The sequence below is a fragment of the Pogonomyrmex barbatus genome, unplaced genomic scaffold (assembly GCF_055798465.1).
Source record: "Pogonomyrmex barbatus isolate J1 unplaced genomic scaffold, ASM5579846v1 scaffold7, whole genome shotgun sequence".
Taxonomy (NCBI): Eukaryota; Metazoa; Arthropoda; class Insecta; order Hymenoptera; family Formicidae; genus Pogonomyrmex; species Pogonomyrmex barbatus.
The window spans coordinates 2,496,325-2,515,550 of record NW_028297171.1 but is presented as its reverse complement, the minus strand read 5'-3'; the positions used below and the strand labels follow the sequence as shown (position 1 = coordinate 2,515,550).

General features: G+C 41.1%; 1 protein-coding gene across 1 annotated transcript; it reads right to left on the bottom strand.

Annotated features, from left to right (window-relative positions):
- Positions 1 to 16,381: 16,381 nt before the first annotated feature.
- Positions 16,382 to 19,102, bottom strand: crn (pre-mRNA splicing factor crn). Its single transcript, XM_011648137.3, has 2 exons — positions 18,831 to 19,102; positions 16,382 to 18,713 (listed from the first exon to the last, which is right to left on the bottom strand). Exon 2 carries the CDS (start codon positions 18,699 to 18,701, stop codon positions 16,683 to 16,685), a length of 2,019 nt encoding a protein of 672 aa, XP_011646439.2. The 5' UTR covers positions 18,702 to 18,713; positions 18,831 to 19,102; the 3' UTR covers positions 16,382 to 16,682.
- Positions 19,103 to 19,226: the final 124 nt, after the last annotated feature.

The window sequence follows — 19,226 nt, the reverse complement described above, 5'->3', positions numbered from 1 at the left end:
GTGACGGTGATGGTGATGGTGATGGTGACAGCAGCGGTGGGGATGAGGTCGACAATGGTAATATAGAGGGAGAGCAGTGGGGGATAAAAGAGCACGTAGACGATTCGAGTGACGGGAGTCACCCGCTTCTGACGCTTCTGCCGCTTTCATTCTTACGGCTGTTGTTGCTGATCGTTTAGTGTCCTTGGCTCCGCTCTAGCGAGGTTCTAGCTAGTTCTAGCTCAGAGTGTGCGCGTTTATTCGTTTCTGCTCCGAGAAACTCGGCTGGCTCTCCTACCTCTTTCATTGCGCCCACGGCCAGGGCTGTATCGCTCGGGGCTGCTTTGCCTTTCCCCTTCTTTCGGTCTTATCCCTTCCCAATAACCCGTTCTCTTTCTTCGCTTAACGCTCCCTCTGTCGCAAGAAACTTTGCTATATGTTGCACGACTTTGGTAATTGTAATTATTTTTCGTGAGGGTTAATGTTTTGACGCATCACGATTTAATTCAGTTTCTCTATTTTTTTCTTTTATTGTACCACATGTACAATACAATTTAATTCTTTATATATTTATTTTTAATAAAAAGAATATATATGTAAATTTAATGACAAGAGTATGAATATGAATATGGTTCTCCACTATAGAGTTTCACAACTCTATCAATGATCTTTGATCCTCAGTAGTACACGCGCCCGTTTAGAAATGGGAATCCTGGCTCTGACACAGGGAGCTTAGAAACCTCGGTAAGAGTAGAAGGAACACTTGGAGTAGACGAGCAGGATGAAGGGAGAGACGGGAAGTGACAGCAATGGCGTCATTGCTTGCGCGTGCGGAGGAGGAGAAGGGAGAGAGGGCTGTCTTCGCGTTACCGCGGGGTAGAGGGCCGCGACGGAGAGGCGGAGAAATGGAGGGATCCAAAGAGTACTACACGTGTCGCTGCAGCGCGGGGTGTTGACCCCAAATAGCTTTTTTAACGTGACGTAATCGCGAAAGGGTTGAGAAACGGCCGTGGTGACTGCCGACGCGACTTCGCCTCGACTCCAAAGTAAGAGAGACAGTGGAGGCAGAGAGAGAGAGAGAGAGAGAGAGAGAAAGAAAGAGAGAGCTAAGCCTTCTCTTGCGTCTTACCAGGTCTTGTCTCGCCTTGCCTTGCTCGGCTCCTTGCCTTCTAGCGCGGCTCCCCGTTATATACATGCCATAACGATCCTTTCGTACTTCGAAACGCGTCTCAGCGTTTCCGACTGACATTGAGAAAATACAACTGATTTATTCTGAAAGGATAAATCAATTATTTTTTTTTATAATCCGTGATAAATGTGCAAGATGTTTTACATTTTTCTTTCAATTTCCTTCTCATATAAAGAATTCTGGGTTCGCAACTTCGCTTAGAATTCGACAATTCTATTCCAAGATTTTTATCTTGCTTCTCCATCTTCCTGTTCTTAAGAACGTATTACACCTATTTTTATAATTTTTATATTTATAAAAATTAAAAAAAATAATTAAAAATAATTAAAAATTTAAAAATTATTCTAAATCGCATTTAAAAATAATACAAGAAAGCGGCGGTTTAGAATCTGAATTAAAATTATTTAAATAAATAAGTAAAAGTGTGCTCTAATAGAAATATAATTAAGAAATAATGATAAAAATATCAATTTTTGTATAAATATTTTTTATTATGTATTCAAGATTATTTGTGTAAAATTTTATTGCGATGCAGAGATTATTTATGTTCTAAAAATGTTAATTTACAATTTTATTTTATTTATTCCATTATTTGTTTTGTTTGTATTCTTAATAAAAATTTACTAATTTACAATCATCTAAGTTGTACAATATATAGCAAATTTTCTTACAACAGAGAGAGCATAATTAAGCGAAGAAATTTTTTACATTACTTTTAAAAACAATCTAGAATAATATAATTTTTTATATTTTTTATTAATAAAAATAAAAACAGTGTAAAACATCCTTAAAACGATTTGAAATGACAGTTAATATAACAGAGTAACGATAATGTTTAGTCCAATATGTTCTCGACGCGCAACACGTATGAAAATATAAGCAAAGTACGAAAAATTTTATTTTGGTGATAAGTAAAAAATCTTAAAAATAAATCCTAAAAAATCCTAAAATAAATAATAAATTCTGTCGAAATGACAAGAGTAATATAGTAAAAAAAAAAGTAATATTTCTTTTTTCTAAAGAATCAGAAGCGAATACTTAGAAAATTCTCAAAGATTATCACGAACTATTTAACAATGTGACATTCGCATATTGACGGCGAACTTGTTATTTGCACTTATTATTGTAAATTGGGATTAGACTCGCAAGTCGAGGTGGGGCTTCAACGATCGGGTCACTCAGGGTGGCGCACCTCGCAACAAACATACGACTGCAATAGAGTGTTCGGATGCATTTCCGGAAAATTAATGAGCCGTGGCGGCGTGCCAAAGAGCGCGAACGAACGTGGGACGAGATGAAGAGGAACAAAATGCGAGTTGCGATGCCATGGAAAATATAAATATGAAAATATATAAAAAATTGGAATAAACATATATCGAATAGGAACATATACGAGATGTTTTTTTCATCGAATTAAATTTTTATCTCGAAACACACAAGAACCGAATGTCCTTCGAATTTCCAATTTTAAGAGAGAACTTGATTGATATTGTGAAAACGATATCAATCATTCGTAACGAAGAGGGAGGAAGATGGAAGTTAGTAGAGAGGAACACGAGGAGGTTGATAGGGGGAACAGGTCAGTGTTAATGTTAAATGTTAATGCGTCGCACAACCGCGCGCCGTCGGCAATGAGTTAACGGGTGGCGTCCTATATATCGAATGTCTTCTCTCCGTCTTCCTCCTCAATGGTCCTAATTAGTGTACACATGAGATTCGTGTGTTACGACACGCCACCAGTGCCGTTCGTTTCAACTGGAAACCATATGCGCCCGGGGGGGGTTAAGTGTCGTCTTAACCTCTTTACAATGCCGTGTTTGAATTTCTCATCGGATCGAACAGCGATCCGATGGCGATCTCTTGATGACATCTAATGTCAATGACATCGATCATATCACGGGGCAATTAAACATAAAGATCTGCATATTGGAAACCGCGCGTGGCGTCCGCAATTCCTTGAAAACAACTTCAATTAAATTCTAACTTAATCGGAGACTGATTCATCCGACAAAATCATATTAAAGTTAAATTTCAGATTTTATAATTCGTTGTTCTTAATCTAAAAATTTTTTATACATAAAATAAATAAAATAAGAAACTATAGAAAGAACGAAAAAAGAAAAGAAAAAACGTGAAATTCTGAAATTTTGATAATTCTGTTCACGCTAATAAAATAATTCGAGTATTGCTTAATAAATTAAAATAGTTGGTATCTAGATTAGGTATCTATGAAAATTCTACAGCGCTGTTTGTATGTACTAATTTTTTGAAATCTAATCAGAGTTTTTTTTTCCTATATTGTCTGGTTTGAAAGAAAAATATATTTATTATTTATATAACAACAATTGGATGATTTTGTTTACAGGTTTCTCCCAAAAAATTTCGATATTCGTTCGGAAGGAAAACTTCTTTATCAAATACATTTGATTTGGATAAATCATCCGTGAGGATCATCAAAAGTGAATCGTATAAGTTTGCCTTAACTTCATGCTCCGTATATACGGATACGCGGTTATCTTATCAGACTCGGCTACACCCCGAAGAGGCGTGAATGATATTTTTTTTTGCTGGCAATATTCTTGACAATGTCAGCATTGCTCTTCTGTGGTCCTTCTAAAGTCAACGTAAACTTTTGAGGTCGCATAAAATGAAATTCTACCAAGTTTTCTGGTGTCGCGTCGATTTGAAGGCACTGGACGCGTTGCCTCATACGTCCAGATATCCTTATCCGTTCTGTCGTGACCGCAAAGGATATTCCGAGAAACCACAACGGCAGAAGGAAACGGCATGCTGGCTTTCCTTTCGTTTCATTTCGCTTACTCCTGCAGATCACGCAATCGTCACCCATGGATGACTCATCTTAAATAAAGAAAAAAGAGACATCGCAACCGTGAAAAAGTTGTTTTCACAGAAATACAATGAAAATATTAATTATCGAAAGAGTAATAAATACTCATTCTACAAATTTTACAAAACACTAACAAAGTACCAACACGTCAAAAAATGATATAAATCAATAAACAATGTCGATATGAATTTTCCTTATTTAAAAAAATATAATTGCATTATATATAATATATTGTTCTTTTTTATCTACCCTAACTGATTATGACTCTCACCGAGGATCTCCGATTGGCTGGCTGCGTACACGTGCGCGATCGTCGATGCAGGGTGAAGAGATTTCGAGGCGGTGGAAAACTCTCTCCCAAGAAAGCCTCGCGTGGAAGATCCCCGGCTTACGGCTCTTCCATAAAAAGCGAGCAAGCGCCGCATCGAGGAAGAGGGAGAAAGAGAGAGCGCGCGTGGAGGCGAGTAACGGCGTGCATACCTCGCGTCGCGAGTATACGCGCGATAGCGAGGAAGGGGATGACTTCGAAGGGACATTGCTCCCTGGCCTGGTCTGCCCTGCTCTGCTCTGCTCCGCTCCGCTCCGCTCTGCGCACCGCGTTCCGTGTCCAGCTCAGGATCCACGCCCGTCCTTTCCCTGCTCGCCCGTTGTCCTGTGCTCTCACGCGCCTTCGTCGAGCGTAACACCAGCGAGTCCTTCCGGCGAGAACGCGAAAGGACGTCGGCGAAAGGACGCCGCCCCGCGCGCTTCTCGTAAAACGTGCCGCAGCATATTCGTCATAATGATCTATATGTCATAATGATTACGAATTAAGATGATACCAGCTTTCTTTTTAACATTTTAATACGAATCGAAATGATAATCCTCTGTTACTTTATTATTAACTATTATTCACTATTCTCTTCCATAGCAGGGACTTTGTCACAAATTCGTTAAATTAGACTGAAAAACAATATACAACATTTCCTTTACTTTATATTACTTTATATTCATGCTTCATCTCTTGCGCGTGTATTCTACTCGTACGCTATTTGTACTTCACCACCCCTTTTCTTTGTTCCGCCCCTTTCTGCGAGAGAGCTTACATTCTGTTCACTATCAACCAAAGATGCCGCAGGATATTCGAAATTAACTCGCAGCCGAAAATAAACAGTCACGAAGAAGAGCCGAGGCGAAGCTATCGCCGTCGTTGCCGCCGCCACCCCAACAGGTGGTTACATCGTATTCTCTGGCTCAAAGATAAAACTTTCCAACCCTCCTTTATTCCCTTCCCCTTTCTTCGATCTCTTAGTATTCGGGCTTTCTATCTCTTTGAATTGCCTTTTCTAGCTACTTTTCCTGTCCCTCTTGCCTTTCTTCTTTTAGTATACGTAACCGATCGTATCTTTATTTTTGATCTCCAAAGATCAATTACACCTGACGACAGTTATAAAATTTCGTTTTCTTTTTTTTTCTAATATAATATCCACTAACTTTTAAACTTTCACGCGCAAAATTTTATATTTTCTGGTAAATTGTAAATTGCAGCAAGAGATCAGTTAGAAAATTATCGGCTTGCCCAGGAGACAGAGAATACTTCTGTGTGGAACTTTTCATTTTATATTTATATATAATTGAGAATTTTTAAAAGTGTTTTTAAAAGTGTTTTTTTTTTAAGAATTAATCATCTGTAATGAACCTTTAATATTTTCACTGTATAAATATTTCAAATATATATATAATGCCTGTTCAATTCTATTTTCTTCTCACACAAATCGGTACATCTCAAATTTAGAAAATAATGTGTCAACTCTCTATTAATTAATTACTGATAACCTCGGTAGTGAATCAATAGATAAACTGAATCTATATTTCCGTTCTCCGCGTGATACTTGGAATCTGGGGAATGGAGAAAAGCTATCGAGCTGGGGTTAATCATTAATCCAGACGTGGTGGCTCTATCGGCTGACTCTAACCCCGACTCCAACACAGCACAACCTGGGGGCGCCCTTATGAGACGTCGGCGGCGGCGTCGGGGAGGCGAGCGCGAACGAACGCGATATCCCCACCATAGCACCCTCTCGCCGAGGGGTCGTTGATCCCCCAAGGACAACGACCTTGCGTCTGCGGCAACCGTTCGAACGGTTCTGAGTTCCCGGATTCCTCGATTATCAATATCTTTCACTCCTCGCTTCCCCCATTTGCCCCCCCTCGCCACCTTGCTCGCTTCACGCGCTCCTGCCCCCCGCTCTCTTTCCACCATCTTTTCCGCCAACGTCTCCTTTCATTCTCCTTTCCATTTTCTCTTGCGTGGCGCGAGCCCCACGAGCGAGCGCATTTTTTTTTCTCTATCGGGAACTATCAATGGACGACACCGTGCTGACCTGCGATCAGTGGAGAGGACGCACCACGTAGGCGGTATCTCTCAAGCGTTAACCCCCGCCGTAGTCTTTACATGAAGTATTCCGGACATATATTCCTGGTCTTCCGGCTCAAATTTATGATTAACATATTCTTTGTTCGTTCTTGGCAAATTATCATTAAAACTAAATTTTAAATAATTAATTTCTATTTCTGACCTCTTGAAATTAATATAATTTACACAATCTCTATGTTAAATTCAATCTCTATATCAAATTATTAAATTTTACATCCCTCGTTTTCATACATAAAGTAAAATTTATCATTATAGTAATTGAATCAAAATTTTATTATTTAATATCTAAATCCTTAACTTCCGATTCGAATCCTTAACTTTCTATTTTTTTATTGTGTTGACATTTAAACTTCTCATACGTACATGCTTTTTTATATTAAACAGAAGGTTTCAGTTTTAATTTTAAAATAAGGTTAAATCGAGTATTACACATTGGTGACTTCTTCTCATTCTTGTGGCCAAGTGGCGGACTTATGAATTTACGAGCGAGCGAGCGGCTTTCAAAATCGTAGGAGAGTATGAAAAATTCATGCACGTCGACATCGATATGCATGACTCGACCCCGACCCGCATAGCCTTCCCTTTCCCCTCTCCTCCCTCTAACGCGATAGTCGTGTACACGCTCGTAAACCCCTCATAAACTCACCGATCCCGAAGTGACGCGCGGGAAAACTTCTTTTTTCTCCTCTGGTTATCTTTTTACATTTTCATATAAAACGCAAAAATTCGCGATTATTATGTCGCTAAAATTATTATACAAGTCCGAAACAAAAATTTGTTTAGAAAAAAAGGGTTTAGTTCGCGAGCAAAATTATTGTGTGCCTTTCCGAGAGAGTTCTAAAATTACAAAATTAACGAAGTTCGCGATAGTAAAGATTCCTCTTTTCCAGGCAAAGAATAACGAAGATCAACCGCTATATACCTGTTAAAATGATTCCTAGTTTCCTAAGTGGGTGGATGGGTGGGTGGTCAAGTGCGTGTGCTGCGGCACATACACACGCACTACGTGCATTTGTGTGAGTACATATGTACGCTTACGTACGTGCGTATAAACTTGATAGATGATCAACGCGTGTACGCGTTATGCGCATATGTGTCATGTGTTCACACACACGACATATCTTCACGTGTACCAGCGAGTGAGCGAACGAGCGTTGGCGTGCGGGCGCGAGTCCGGGGAGGAGGAGGAGGGAGGGGGCATACGAGTGACGTAATTCTAAAGGGAAGGAACAACATCGGCGTTGACCTACTAAAGAGCTGACTTTTTCTCGCACGCGTTCCTCCGAACGCCCTGCCTTTTTGGTATTTCGAAAGGCTCCGTCGTAACTCCGTTTGACTTTTCGACCGAGCCACTCATGGACGAATCTGATAAAAAAAAAAAAAAGAAAAAAAGGTAAAGGTACATCGTCCGCGACGTAACGCAATGTTGGTTCTATATCTTTCGATTGTTCGGTATTAATAGATCCCCGTTAGTTTATCACTTGCCGATATCATATCGTCGTCTTACCATTATCATTTTGTCAATTAAAAAATGAAAAATTAAATATAACTGAAGGGCTCTCTCAATAGTCGCGTAGTTTCGATGTTACGTCACTAGACTTTTCCATGATTTGAAAATAATTGAATATTTCAATGATCGATAAATGTTGCTGATGCGGTACAGTTATCTTGAAAAAGAGCATCGCCATTTTGTCGGGCGAACAAACAACCAGCCAGTGCGACAAGTGCTTGTGGCGCTGAAATGCCGAAGTAGGTCCCACAGGTTTCTCTTCATGGACCACCCTACCGTCACGCTGTGGTGACTTTTGACGCGTGAATACGCCCTTTGTTCGCGTTCCCCTTCTACTCCTCCTTTCTCATTCTTTTCTCTTTTCCCCGCGCTGTTTCTCTCTTTCATCCCTCTGCGGGTAGTTGGGTTGCCAGGTAGACAGGTAAGGTAATCCATTCCATCTTGATTCAAAGAGGCCAAGAGATCTTGATTCAAAGTAATCCACTTCGGATTATTGGATTACTTTGATTGGATGGTTAATCGAATTTATCGGAATGTTCACAAAACAAATAACGATATTTGTAAAATTCTACAATTATAAAATAAAATATAAAATTGTAAAAGGAGAAAGAGAGTGACGAAGCATCAGTGTTTATTTATAAGTTAACAGAAATTTTGTATCGGTTTCTATTTGGTAAGAGCTTTGAAAAAATTCCTTTATAAAAAAATTATTAAATTATTAAATTTATCATATCGTATCTGAAAGCTTCTTCATAAAACAGAATATGCAAGAACCATCAGGTTTCTATCAAATCGCACCTGCGCGAAAGAATTTGTTGAAAGAGCACGCGCACATTATTCACTATCCGGTTTGCTATTTGGTCCATTGCGAAATAAACTCACTCAACTTCCCTCCCCGTCGGTTTCGGACCAGTCAAACGCCTCCCGCTGCCTAGTGTTTGGGGTGGTTGCAACAGGTTGTCGCAGCTGTTTGTGTCTTTATGGTGTTTCTCTTGATTCATCAAATAACGTACAAAACCACATAATTATGTGGATATCTTCCTTGAGAAAAGAAAAAACGGAGAAGTTTACGATCGAAGTCACCTGAAAACGATTTCTAATCAGCATGTACATATGTACACAAGATATGTTTTCGTTAAATATATATAAATAATATATATTTATTATAATTTATTTAATATATATATAATATTACTTTTTTGTCAATATTTTATTCAATAAGTTAAGTCTATATTTTACTCAATTTATTTAATATTCGTATATAATTTGTGCATTTGTAATTTTTTAATAATTTATATTAAGCTATATGTAGATTTAATACTTAACTTTATTTTTAGATTTTTATAAAAATATGATGAATGCGGACAAATCCTTTGGAAAATAAACTTGATATACTTTGAAAAAAATATTTGAAGCTTTTTATCGCTTGATAATACCGAAAGATACAGAGAGGTTTTATCTTTCCATTATCACCCTTAATATGTTTAAATAAAAATAATCATTTCAATGATGACATTCCTTGATGATTGTCATAAATTGTTACGTCTTAAATGTCAGGCATCTTAAATTTAACGACTTTTATAATCTAAAAAATCAAATCTAAAGGATTTAAACATCAAATATTTTGAATGTCCAATAGCCATAAAGTCTGTAGTCGCATTTTCGAGTATAATAATGCATATTTATTTCGCAATGTAACAAGAGATAACAATCCGCGTGCTTAGGAAAAACTCGTAAGAATATCATACATTTTCTTTCCTTTACTCTTTCCGTTCTTAAAGAAATTCAAATATCGAAAATACAATATCTTTGCAAGGTGCAATCCCGTACTTGAAATGTCTGTAAAACGCCAGGAAGACAAGATAGGCACGCGGCGGACACGGTCTGACGTAATGTAGTGTGGGAGCGCCATAAGGGTCAACGTCCTGCCTCCCGATCATTGTTCCCCGACAACCCCATCCGGATGAGGACACAATCGCCCCCTCGAAAGTCAACTGACCTCTTCGCGGAGGAATTTTAATAAGGGCTCATGTACCGTACGATCTTAATCCGGGCAATAGAAAAAAAGAAGAAGAGATATTATATAAGAATAAAGGATGAATAAAATGAAGAAAGGCTCTTTGTAATTACAAGAATAATAAGATTAAGAATAATAATAAGAAGAGAGAACCGATAAGAACAATTGTTGGCATGTAATCAGTTACCAGCCATCACTTTCGGACTTTTATCGGTGTTTCCTTCGCTATCGTGAAAAATATTAAATTGACTAGCAACGGAGTAGAGAGCGATAATCATCCTGAAAGCATATCAAACTTGCAATCTTACATTTTTGTATGCTAGGGTGCGAAATGCCCCGAGGAAGAGTACGCAGCATCTCGCGCGAGAGATCTCAGAATTTCGTCCCCCATTCCACGCGCCAAGGATCGAAGACGAACTGAGCTCTCTCGGGTGATACCGTTAAACTGACTTCCGTCTGCCCACCTACCTACCTACCTACCTACTTTCGTTCTCGTATATCGTCGAGAGGAGAGAGAGAGAGAGAGAGAGAGAGAGAGAGAGAGAGAGAGAGAGAGAGAAAGAAGTAGCGGGGGAGGAGAGAGGAGCGAGAGAAGCGAGATGCAAAGAGTAGCTCGGTATCTGAAAAACAAGGAAGAGAACGAGGAATGGTCGAGAAAGACATGTTTACGAAAATGATTGGAGTGCCGCTTTCACAATGATAAAATACTAGCTTCACCATTGAAGTATCAGTCTTCATCTCTAATTATTCGAAAATTCATTCATCGACTTCTTTCTCGATGAATCAACATTGAACTTCGACGTGAAGGCAGCGAATTTTAATAAATGCACTCAAAAAACATACATTTCAATCTTTCGTCATTTTCAAGATTCGAATAGACGGATAGAGCGATGCGAAAAGATTGAATTACGAAGTCAGGATGAATCCAGTTGTGGATGCATAGGTTTCTGTAGTACATGTGAAGGTATCAATTCAAGGGGTTTAAATCGTTTTCTCGTTTGTATTCCTCAAGTTGGTCCAGGTTTCCATGACGAGAAAGAGGGAGAGAGAGGAGGGAAGGGGGGGGGGGAGAGAGAGAGAGAGAGAGAGAGAGAGAGAGAGAGCGCCGGACATGTGGAACGGGTCACACCCTCCGGGTCCCGGCATTATTGCCGGGTTCTGTATGTACACGTACGCACGTGACTCGCGTCCAGGGTCGACACAAGTGGGTTGACGCTCACTCGCTCGGTCGGTCGTTACTGTCATCCTCGTCGTGAGTACCCCCTGGCTCGTTCAACGACCCCGACAACGCACGGCGGCAATGTATGTACGCAACTCTCGGCTCGTCTCTCGGTACGGCATAACGTGGTATGGCACGGCACGTGACGTGCCCAGGATTGGACCCTACCGGCAACGGTAAATAAGGGGCCCAGGATCCCCGGTCCTTTCGCCGAGCCTTTCTCTGGTGAATCGCGCGTGACAATCCAAAGGAATCAATCATCTATTGTCGACGCCTTTGAAATCGGAACAGTGCGGCGCGTGGAAAGTCTTCCCCGCCGCGGGCGTGAAAAGCCTCGAGTCTTTCGAGATCAAGGAGAATAAAATCACCTCCTCGGTTGTTTCAAAAACCGTTACTCAAACAGAATAATAATCGTTAAAGAAGTTTTGCAAAAACTGTCATTCCGTCGTTTTCTATCTGTCTAGATTTACATATAATTAATTCCTTGTTTAAAGCTGTTCTTAAATGTCCAAGATTTGCCCAAGTTGCGTGTACGCCTGTCTCACCCTACTATCGCAATTCCGTTTCCGTCTTCCACGCATCGACCTCGACGAGATTCTCCACGGCGGCTCGTCGGCACGGAAATTATTGTATACGAACGAGGTAGCATCTCTCGCGTACGTGGGACAGACGCAGAGATCAAAGGTCACGAGTGACAGGAAGCGGTATTATGCGCCGGATGTCGTAACTTCCGAGTCCTTTGGCCTCCGGACGTTCCGCCCCGCGTGCCCATGCGTATATGCATTCTCGTATTCATCGATCTGAATCTCAACGAGATTCAATCATACACTTTCGATTATGAATTTAAATCGTGCGATCGACAATCGGCGCCGTTCGTGCTAGACAAGATGCAACACGGTGATTCTCTAGTGATTAAGAGTATTAATCTCGCCCCTCAATCCCTCAAGAATGGATCCGCGTGACCTTAATTTTAAGTACACGCGAGATGCTCTAAAAACGTATCGATCGATCCCGTTCCCCGACTTCAAAATCGCGGCTAAAGAAATCGACTTAAAAAGAGAGGAAAAGAAAAAGAATCTTGGATCACCCGAGTGAGAGAGATTCTCCTTCGAGTCGAAGATCGAGCTCGAGTCGAGACGGTTGTTCACGAGTGATACACAAGTAGCGAGCGCGCCCCAACGCGCCCTCCTCGAGCGAGAGGGCGGCAGAGTGAGGAAGAGACTGGAGGGGCAAAACGGCCGAAGGATAAACGGATAGATATAGAAAGAGGAGGCAATGATAAAGCGAGAGGGACTAACAAGAAGTCATAGAATGAGGAAGAGAAAGACGGAGAGAGGAGGAGGGGAGGAAAGAGGGCACCGAAAGAAAGAGATGGAAGAGAGAAAAAGAAGGGAACAGACGCGACGGGAACGAGATGAAGAGACGAGGAGTCAAAGAGCGGGACAGAGAGAAAGTCGCGCGATGAGAGAAGAGAGAGCGAGAAGTCAGAAAGAGGGACGAGGGAGAGAGGGAGAGAGGGAGGGGAGAGAGAGAGAGAGAGAGAGAGAGAGAGAAGGGAAGGGGGAGGCAAGAAGGAGAAAGGGAGGGTATGGTCGTTGTGAGCTCCTTACAGTGCATTGCCTTTACGAACCCCCCGAGTCCCGTCACACCCCGTGCCCACCCCTTCTCCCTCCCTTCTATCTCTCTTCCTCGACAAATCGCGCACAACGTGCCTCTCATGAAGAGATCCACGAAACCAGCTTCGCCGTCGAGTGATTCGGGTCGTCGAGACTCATCGAGGGAACGGGAGGAAAGGGGGCGAGGGAAAGGGTTCAGGGAAGTCACGCACTCGCGTGTCGACGACGGGGTGCCGGTATACCCCATTTATCTTCGTGCCGACGGTGGCGAAATCGTCCTCCTCGTCTCGAAAAGGCGGAGAACGACATTTTCCCCTCGTTTCTCCCGCCATTAGTGAGTCTAGAGAAGACTCTCACCGCAGGCTGTTGTTTCGAGGGTTACGAGGTTATCGGTTCGGTCAAGCAAAGAGTTTGAGAAGAAAGTTACGGGAGAAAGAGCGATACGAAAGAACTACGGGATCGCAGTATCACGATCTTGTTATACCGAAACGTATATTCTAGACACGAATATTTGAATACTTTGTTTCTCGATTTACGAGACCATCTACAATGTTCGATGATGAATTCTTGGTACCATGGATCCTCCAATGTGGATCCTATTGCTCATGATCAGCGCGTAGCAACCCTCATGATACGCGATTCGGCCTCTTGGCGAGTATAGAAACCGGGGCCGGGGCTCGATCTTTCGCGATGGCACGGCGCGGCGCGGCGCGGCGTGACGTGTCTCGACAAAGCGCCCCGCGCGTCTAAAATAGGCGCGTTAACGCATAGGGACTTTCGAAACAGCCACGTTTCACATGCCGCACGCCCGACCCGCCCGCCTCCGCGCTTGGAGGGAGACTCGGATGTGGCCTCGCTCCGCGCACCCTCCCTTCCTGCCCCCCCCTGCCCTCTGCCACCATACCCTTACGTCCCGCACGCTCGCTTGCCCGCGCGCGCGACCATGTCGCGACAAATACGTCGCTTCCTCATCGCGTCGACGTTTGATAACGCGCGCGCGCGAATAGCGTATTTACCTGTTCTGTTTCCTGGCTCGTCGCGATAGGCAACCGCGCGGTTCAAGTCCATTTGAAACGCGCCGAGGGGGTCGATGTAAGGAAGGGACGGATAAGGAAGATAGAATAGATAGGAGAGGGCGGAGGGGAAAGTCTCTTAGTAAGTAATAGAAACTCGAGAGTCATTCGTGCTATTTATAGCCTTTTCGAAGTACTCCGATAAGGGCAGATCTTAGGCGCGTTTGCGGATAATGAATGAAGTAGGTAGGGAGGTGGGATTGTGATGTCTCGCGGTGTACAGGTGTGAACGACCTGATCTAACTAAAGGAACGGAGTTTGCTTTTCGTGCGCGATGGACTTTCCTACTTTCGAGCTCCCTGGGGGCAACCACCTTGTTCTTACCGCCACGGCGCTCTCTTTCCCCCTTCCCTCTCCCGTTTGGCCGGACGTCCTAAATTTGGCGTTTTTTTTTAGGAGGACCGGCATACCGCGAGGAGGATACCGCAATCTGTATCCCGATGGTTACGTCTGATCCGACGACGATAGAATATCGGGGACACGGCGCGCAAGAATCATCGAAACACGCGGAACAATCGGAGCAAACACACGAGCGCCGATTCGTTCGCGCTTTTACACGCGGTCGGCATTGCTGTCGCGTCGCGACGCGACGCGTCTCGCGCGCGCGCGCAATCGGAAAGATAAACAAAAACGACCAGTATAGTATGGGTAGTACCGTAATTCGTGAATTCGCTCGCTCGCTTTTCTACCTGCGTGCTCGCGGCGGATTCACGCCCTTCTTTTCCTGCCCCTCCTTGTCGCACATTCGCTTAACGGTGAATCGCAACCGCGACATCGAAAGCCGCGTCGCCGGGAGTAGCGCGAATTGCGGTGAGAATCAAGGCGTCATCTAGGAATGGGAATCGGTTTCGATCGAACCGATAAAAGGTAGCGAACGGACAGCGTGTACTATCTAGCGGCAATCAGTAAAGTTATTTTGCACGCCACGTCAATGGATAACGTTAGACTTTGCCGTGGATTATTTATGCATCGAATTTTTTGCTGTTATCTGTTAATTAATGTAAATATCTAACTTTTGCAAAAAGAATTTCCTGTGCTATAAAATTCTTGCACTATAATTGTATCTTGTACTATAAAATTGTATCTTGTCTTATAAAATCATATCTAAATTTAAGAATCGGTAGAAGGAGAGATTATGAAGATCTCTGCTTAGATGAATTTCCATTCACCATATTATGACTAAAATATTGAGATTTATAATGTAATTGCGATATTTATAATCAGAAGAATTATCTGCAAGTCCCTATAAAATGTTTTTTTTTTAAAAAGAGCAAGAATAAATAATTCGTTTGATATGTAAATTCGCAATACAGAATGCAATATATGCAGACACTTTTATTTATTAAATTTTTAAGAACTAGATTGCAAAATCTATGTAGCAATCTTCGCAGCTTTATAACAAATACGTAGAAAAAGATCTGGCAAAATATTATTCTTACGAGATGAAATATAATTGAATTCAAAAACAAGTATTTACACATGGATACCATAAGGAATAATCATTTATAATATTATAATTATTTAAGCGCTAAATTGCAAAATTTAGCATTATAGCAAGCTTCGTAATTTCATATAACAAATACATAAAAGAAATTTCATATCAAAATATTGCTTCTCTACAAAATAAAATATAATTGAATTCAAACATATATCTGCAAACATCAAACATAGATCATTATCCGTAAATAAGGAATAGATCATTTTGAAATTGGCCCGTCACTCCTGTTATCTGTTACTGACCTTTAAGATTTCTGTTGGCTGATTGCAGTCATCTTAAATTATGAATCAGAAACAAGAAAACACATGATGTAAGATACTTATTGCAAGATACATTAAAATAGACATATTTTTTGATAAAATAACAAGAGAAAACTTGGAAAATAAATCGAAAACTTCTCTTTTTCGCTCCAATTATTGATAAATTACCATGTACCTAAATATATCTAGAGACATAAATTGTTTGAACCATAATTCAATTGCAGATATATATTTACTAATTGGAACGAATTTTTTTGTATATTTTGTAAATCTGTTTTATTGATTGCAAACATTATTTTATCAAAAACATTTTAATATATTTTGTAAGAATTTTTATTGTTTACTCTCTATTTTTATGTTTACTCTCTTAAAAAAAAATTATTTATATATATATATATATAAATAATTTTTTTTTAAGAGAGTATATATATATATATATATATATATATATATATATAAACTTCATAATTCAAGATGACTAATAACAGAAGCCTTGAATCAATTTTGAATAAAATTGTGACATAATTAAAATAAGTAAATAGTATAAAAATGCAATTAAATTTAATATGATAATTAATACTCTTCACAAGATACATATTTTTGTTTATTCGCTTATATATATATATATATATATATATACTAAATTAAATTTCATATATTGTTTATATATACACAAGTTATTTACATACACAAAACATTATTTATAATGTTTTTCTGACTTTATAATGTATTTCTGACGATAGCAAAATATCACAGTTTATATATTGATAAATAATAAACAATTTATTTATCGTACATTCTTATTCGTCCAAAGTAAAAAATGCGTTTTGTACAGTCATAAAGTTTTATATCCATTTCTAATGTACTTTAATTTTAATTCCGGTTTAACTTATTTTTGATTTCTTTTTTAATTCAAGAATTAGTAGCAAGAATTAGAAAACATAAAGGATAAATTAATCGAAATTAAAATTATTGATAGAAATGAACATTAGAGAAATTTCTTAATTTTAAGTGTTAACTATTACGTGCTGCTTCTTTTTATCATAATTTGGCTATCTCAGGATTGAGACTGCTCGCTCTGTTTTTTCCACGCCTTTGCGGAAGCCAAGAATTTGAGATTCGGCCTCTGCGACTCATCTTCCGGAAATACAAAGTCGAAAACTTCCTCCCAGCCGTCATCGTTACCATCTTCGCCCACGACGCGCCTCTTTTTCTTTACCCGGCGTGGCATCTTTTCCATAATCTTGGCAAGAGTTTCAGGAGTGCCTTTCTCGCTTTCAAAGTCTTTCCAGGCTTCCAGTAACAACACTCGACTCTCAGTGTCGCCGTTGGATCTCAGGGCATCGTTTCCGCGTTCAAAGATACGTCTTGCCAAGACGACGTTGTCAGGACTGTCCTCCAATTGCGGATTCAACAGTTCAAACTTCGCGTACGCTATCCAGATTTTGACGTGTAATGTACGTTCCAATAGTCGCTCGAACAGCTGTCGCGCGTTTTCCGTCTCGCCTTGGGTAATCTCAAAGTCTATATACGATTTCCACAATAATTCTGGCATATCCAGCCTCGGCCGTGCGATGGCAAATTCGTATATAGACCGAGCGCGATCAATCTCACCCAATCGCGTTTCCAGCTCGGCGAATCGCATCCATGTGGTGCAGTTCTCCGGTCCGAACTCAAGAAATTTTTCGTACAGCGTGCGACATCGATCAAACTCTACCAGTTGTATCTCGAGATCAATATAGCCCCGATAAAGTTTGTCGGTTGGACAAATTCCTAGCGCTAGGCCCAGTGTTTTTCTCGCCTTGGTCAAATTCTTTTGTCGTATCTCGAAGTGTGCGTAAAGCAGCCAAATTTTGGAGAAGGTAAAACGCTTGTGCGGTATGAGCTCGAGGCAGACCTTATACACTTGCCGACATCGTTCGATATCCTTAGCCTCTAATTCTTCAAAAAGAGCGTACTTGATCCACAAGTAAATGTACCTTCGCCAGAATTGTTTCTCCTTGGTGGGCGGCACATTGGCGATCGCTCGCTCGTACATCTCACGAATCACGTCGACGTTACCCTCAGACTCCACCAATCTCAGATAATCGAACCACGCGTCGTAATTTGAAGGATTCTCCTTGATCTCTTGTTCGTACTGATGCTTCCGCTTGCTAACTATAACATCCTCGATGCCCGAGCGATCGCCGTATTTCTTCTCGTGAATTGTGTACGCTTTATAGATCTCCTGAGTGTTGCTCTTGGGTATGTGTTCCAATGCATATTTGTAGATTATGCGAGCTCGATCGTGCTCCCGTTGACCCTCCTCGAATTTCGCAAATGCCAAAAACAGCTTCTCGTCCAGACCCTCATCACCGTAAAAGTTAACGGCACGTTCGTAAACCGCGCGCGCGCCTTTGATGAATCCGTACGATTCCTCGAAACGAGCGTATTTTATCCAATGCTTCACGTCGGGATGAACCATGACGAAGCGCTCATAAATCTGCCGCGCTCGCTCAATCTCCTTATAACGTAGCTCGAATTTGATATATGTCTGCCAGGCCTGTTCATCTGGTTCCCACTCCATCCATCGCTCAAACACCTGACGCGCGCCGGCGATATTTTCCAGAGTCTCCTCCATATAGGTGTATTTGTACCAGAATTGATTGGCGCGCGGCAGCAAAGTTACCGCTCTGTCCCACAGATTTCTGGCATGGTTCACTTGTCGATTGCGCATTTCCATCTCGGTGTATTTCAGCCAGAGCGCTATGTTCCGATGATCTACCTCGAGCGCCCGCTCGTAAATGGATCTCGCACGCTGTATCTGCTTCTGGCTCTCCTCCCATTGCGCATACTTCATCCAGTTCGTGATGATCATACGATTCTTACGGATGATGTCCTCGAACGCCTTCCGCTTGCGGTGTTGGTAGTCCGCGAGCTCGTGCGGATCCGAGATCTTCTGCTTTGGCGGCGGCGGCAGAATTTCCAAATCACGCTCCTTCGCCTCGCGCAGCAGCTGCTCCGCGGTGATCTGTATCTCCGCGGGCGCCTTATTCTTCACCTTTGCCACTTTCGGCATCTTCTGCGACTTCTCCATGTTTCCTTTTTACTAAAAAAAAAAGAGAATGCCTTCAACTAATATATGTAGATTAAAACATACATACATATAACTAAACTTTCTGATTTGGTATACTTCTGAATTGGTATACTGAGAGGTTAGAGGTACCTTGGAGGCTTTATAGGTTATATTTCTCGGTCTCTCTTCTCGGCAGCAATTACGTTGTGTTATTTTTGTTGTAACACGACATTAACAGTAACTTCATCGATACATGTGCGATTTATCCCTCCGAGTTCTATGAGCAAGGACTAGAGATCTTCTAGATTATTTCTTATTTCTTACGTATTTCTTACAATTCCGAGACGGAATTTGATTGGCTACTGCAGATTAAAACTAGCTTGCAATTGGTTATCGCGCTACACTATCGCTACTCTTCTTTCATAGGTTTATTTTTCATGGCCAAATTGCCTATTTATGTTTTCTCTCTTTTTCTCTAATATAGGCTTCCGATATTCACTGCCAGTACTGAAAATCTATAATATACGTGATCTGAACTATATATTT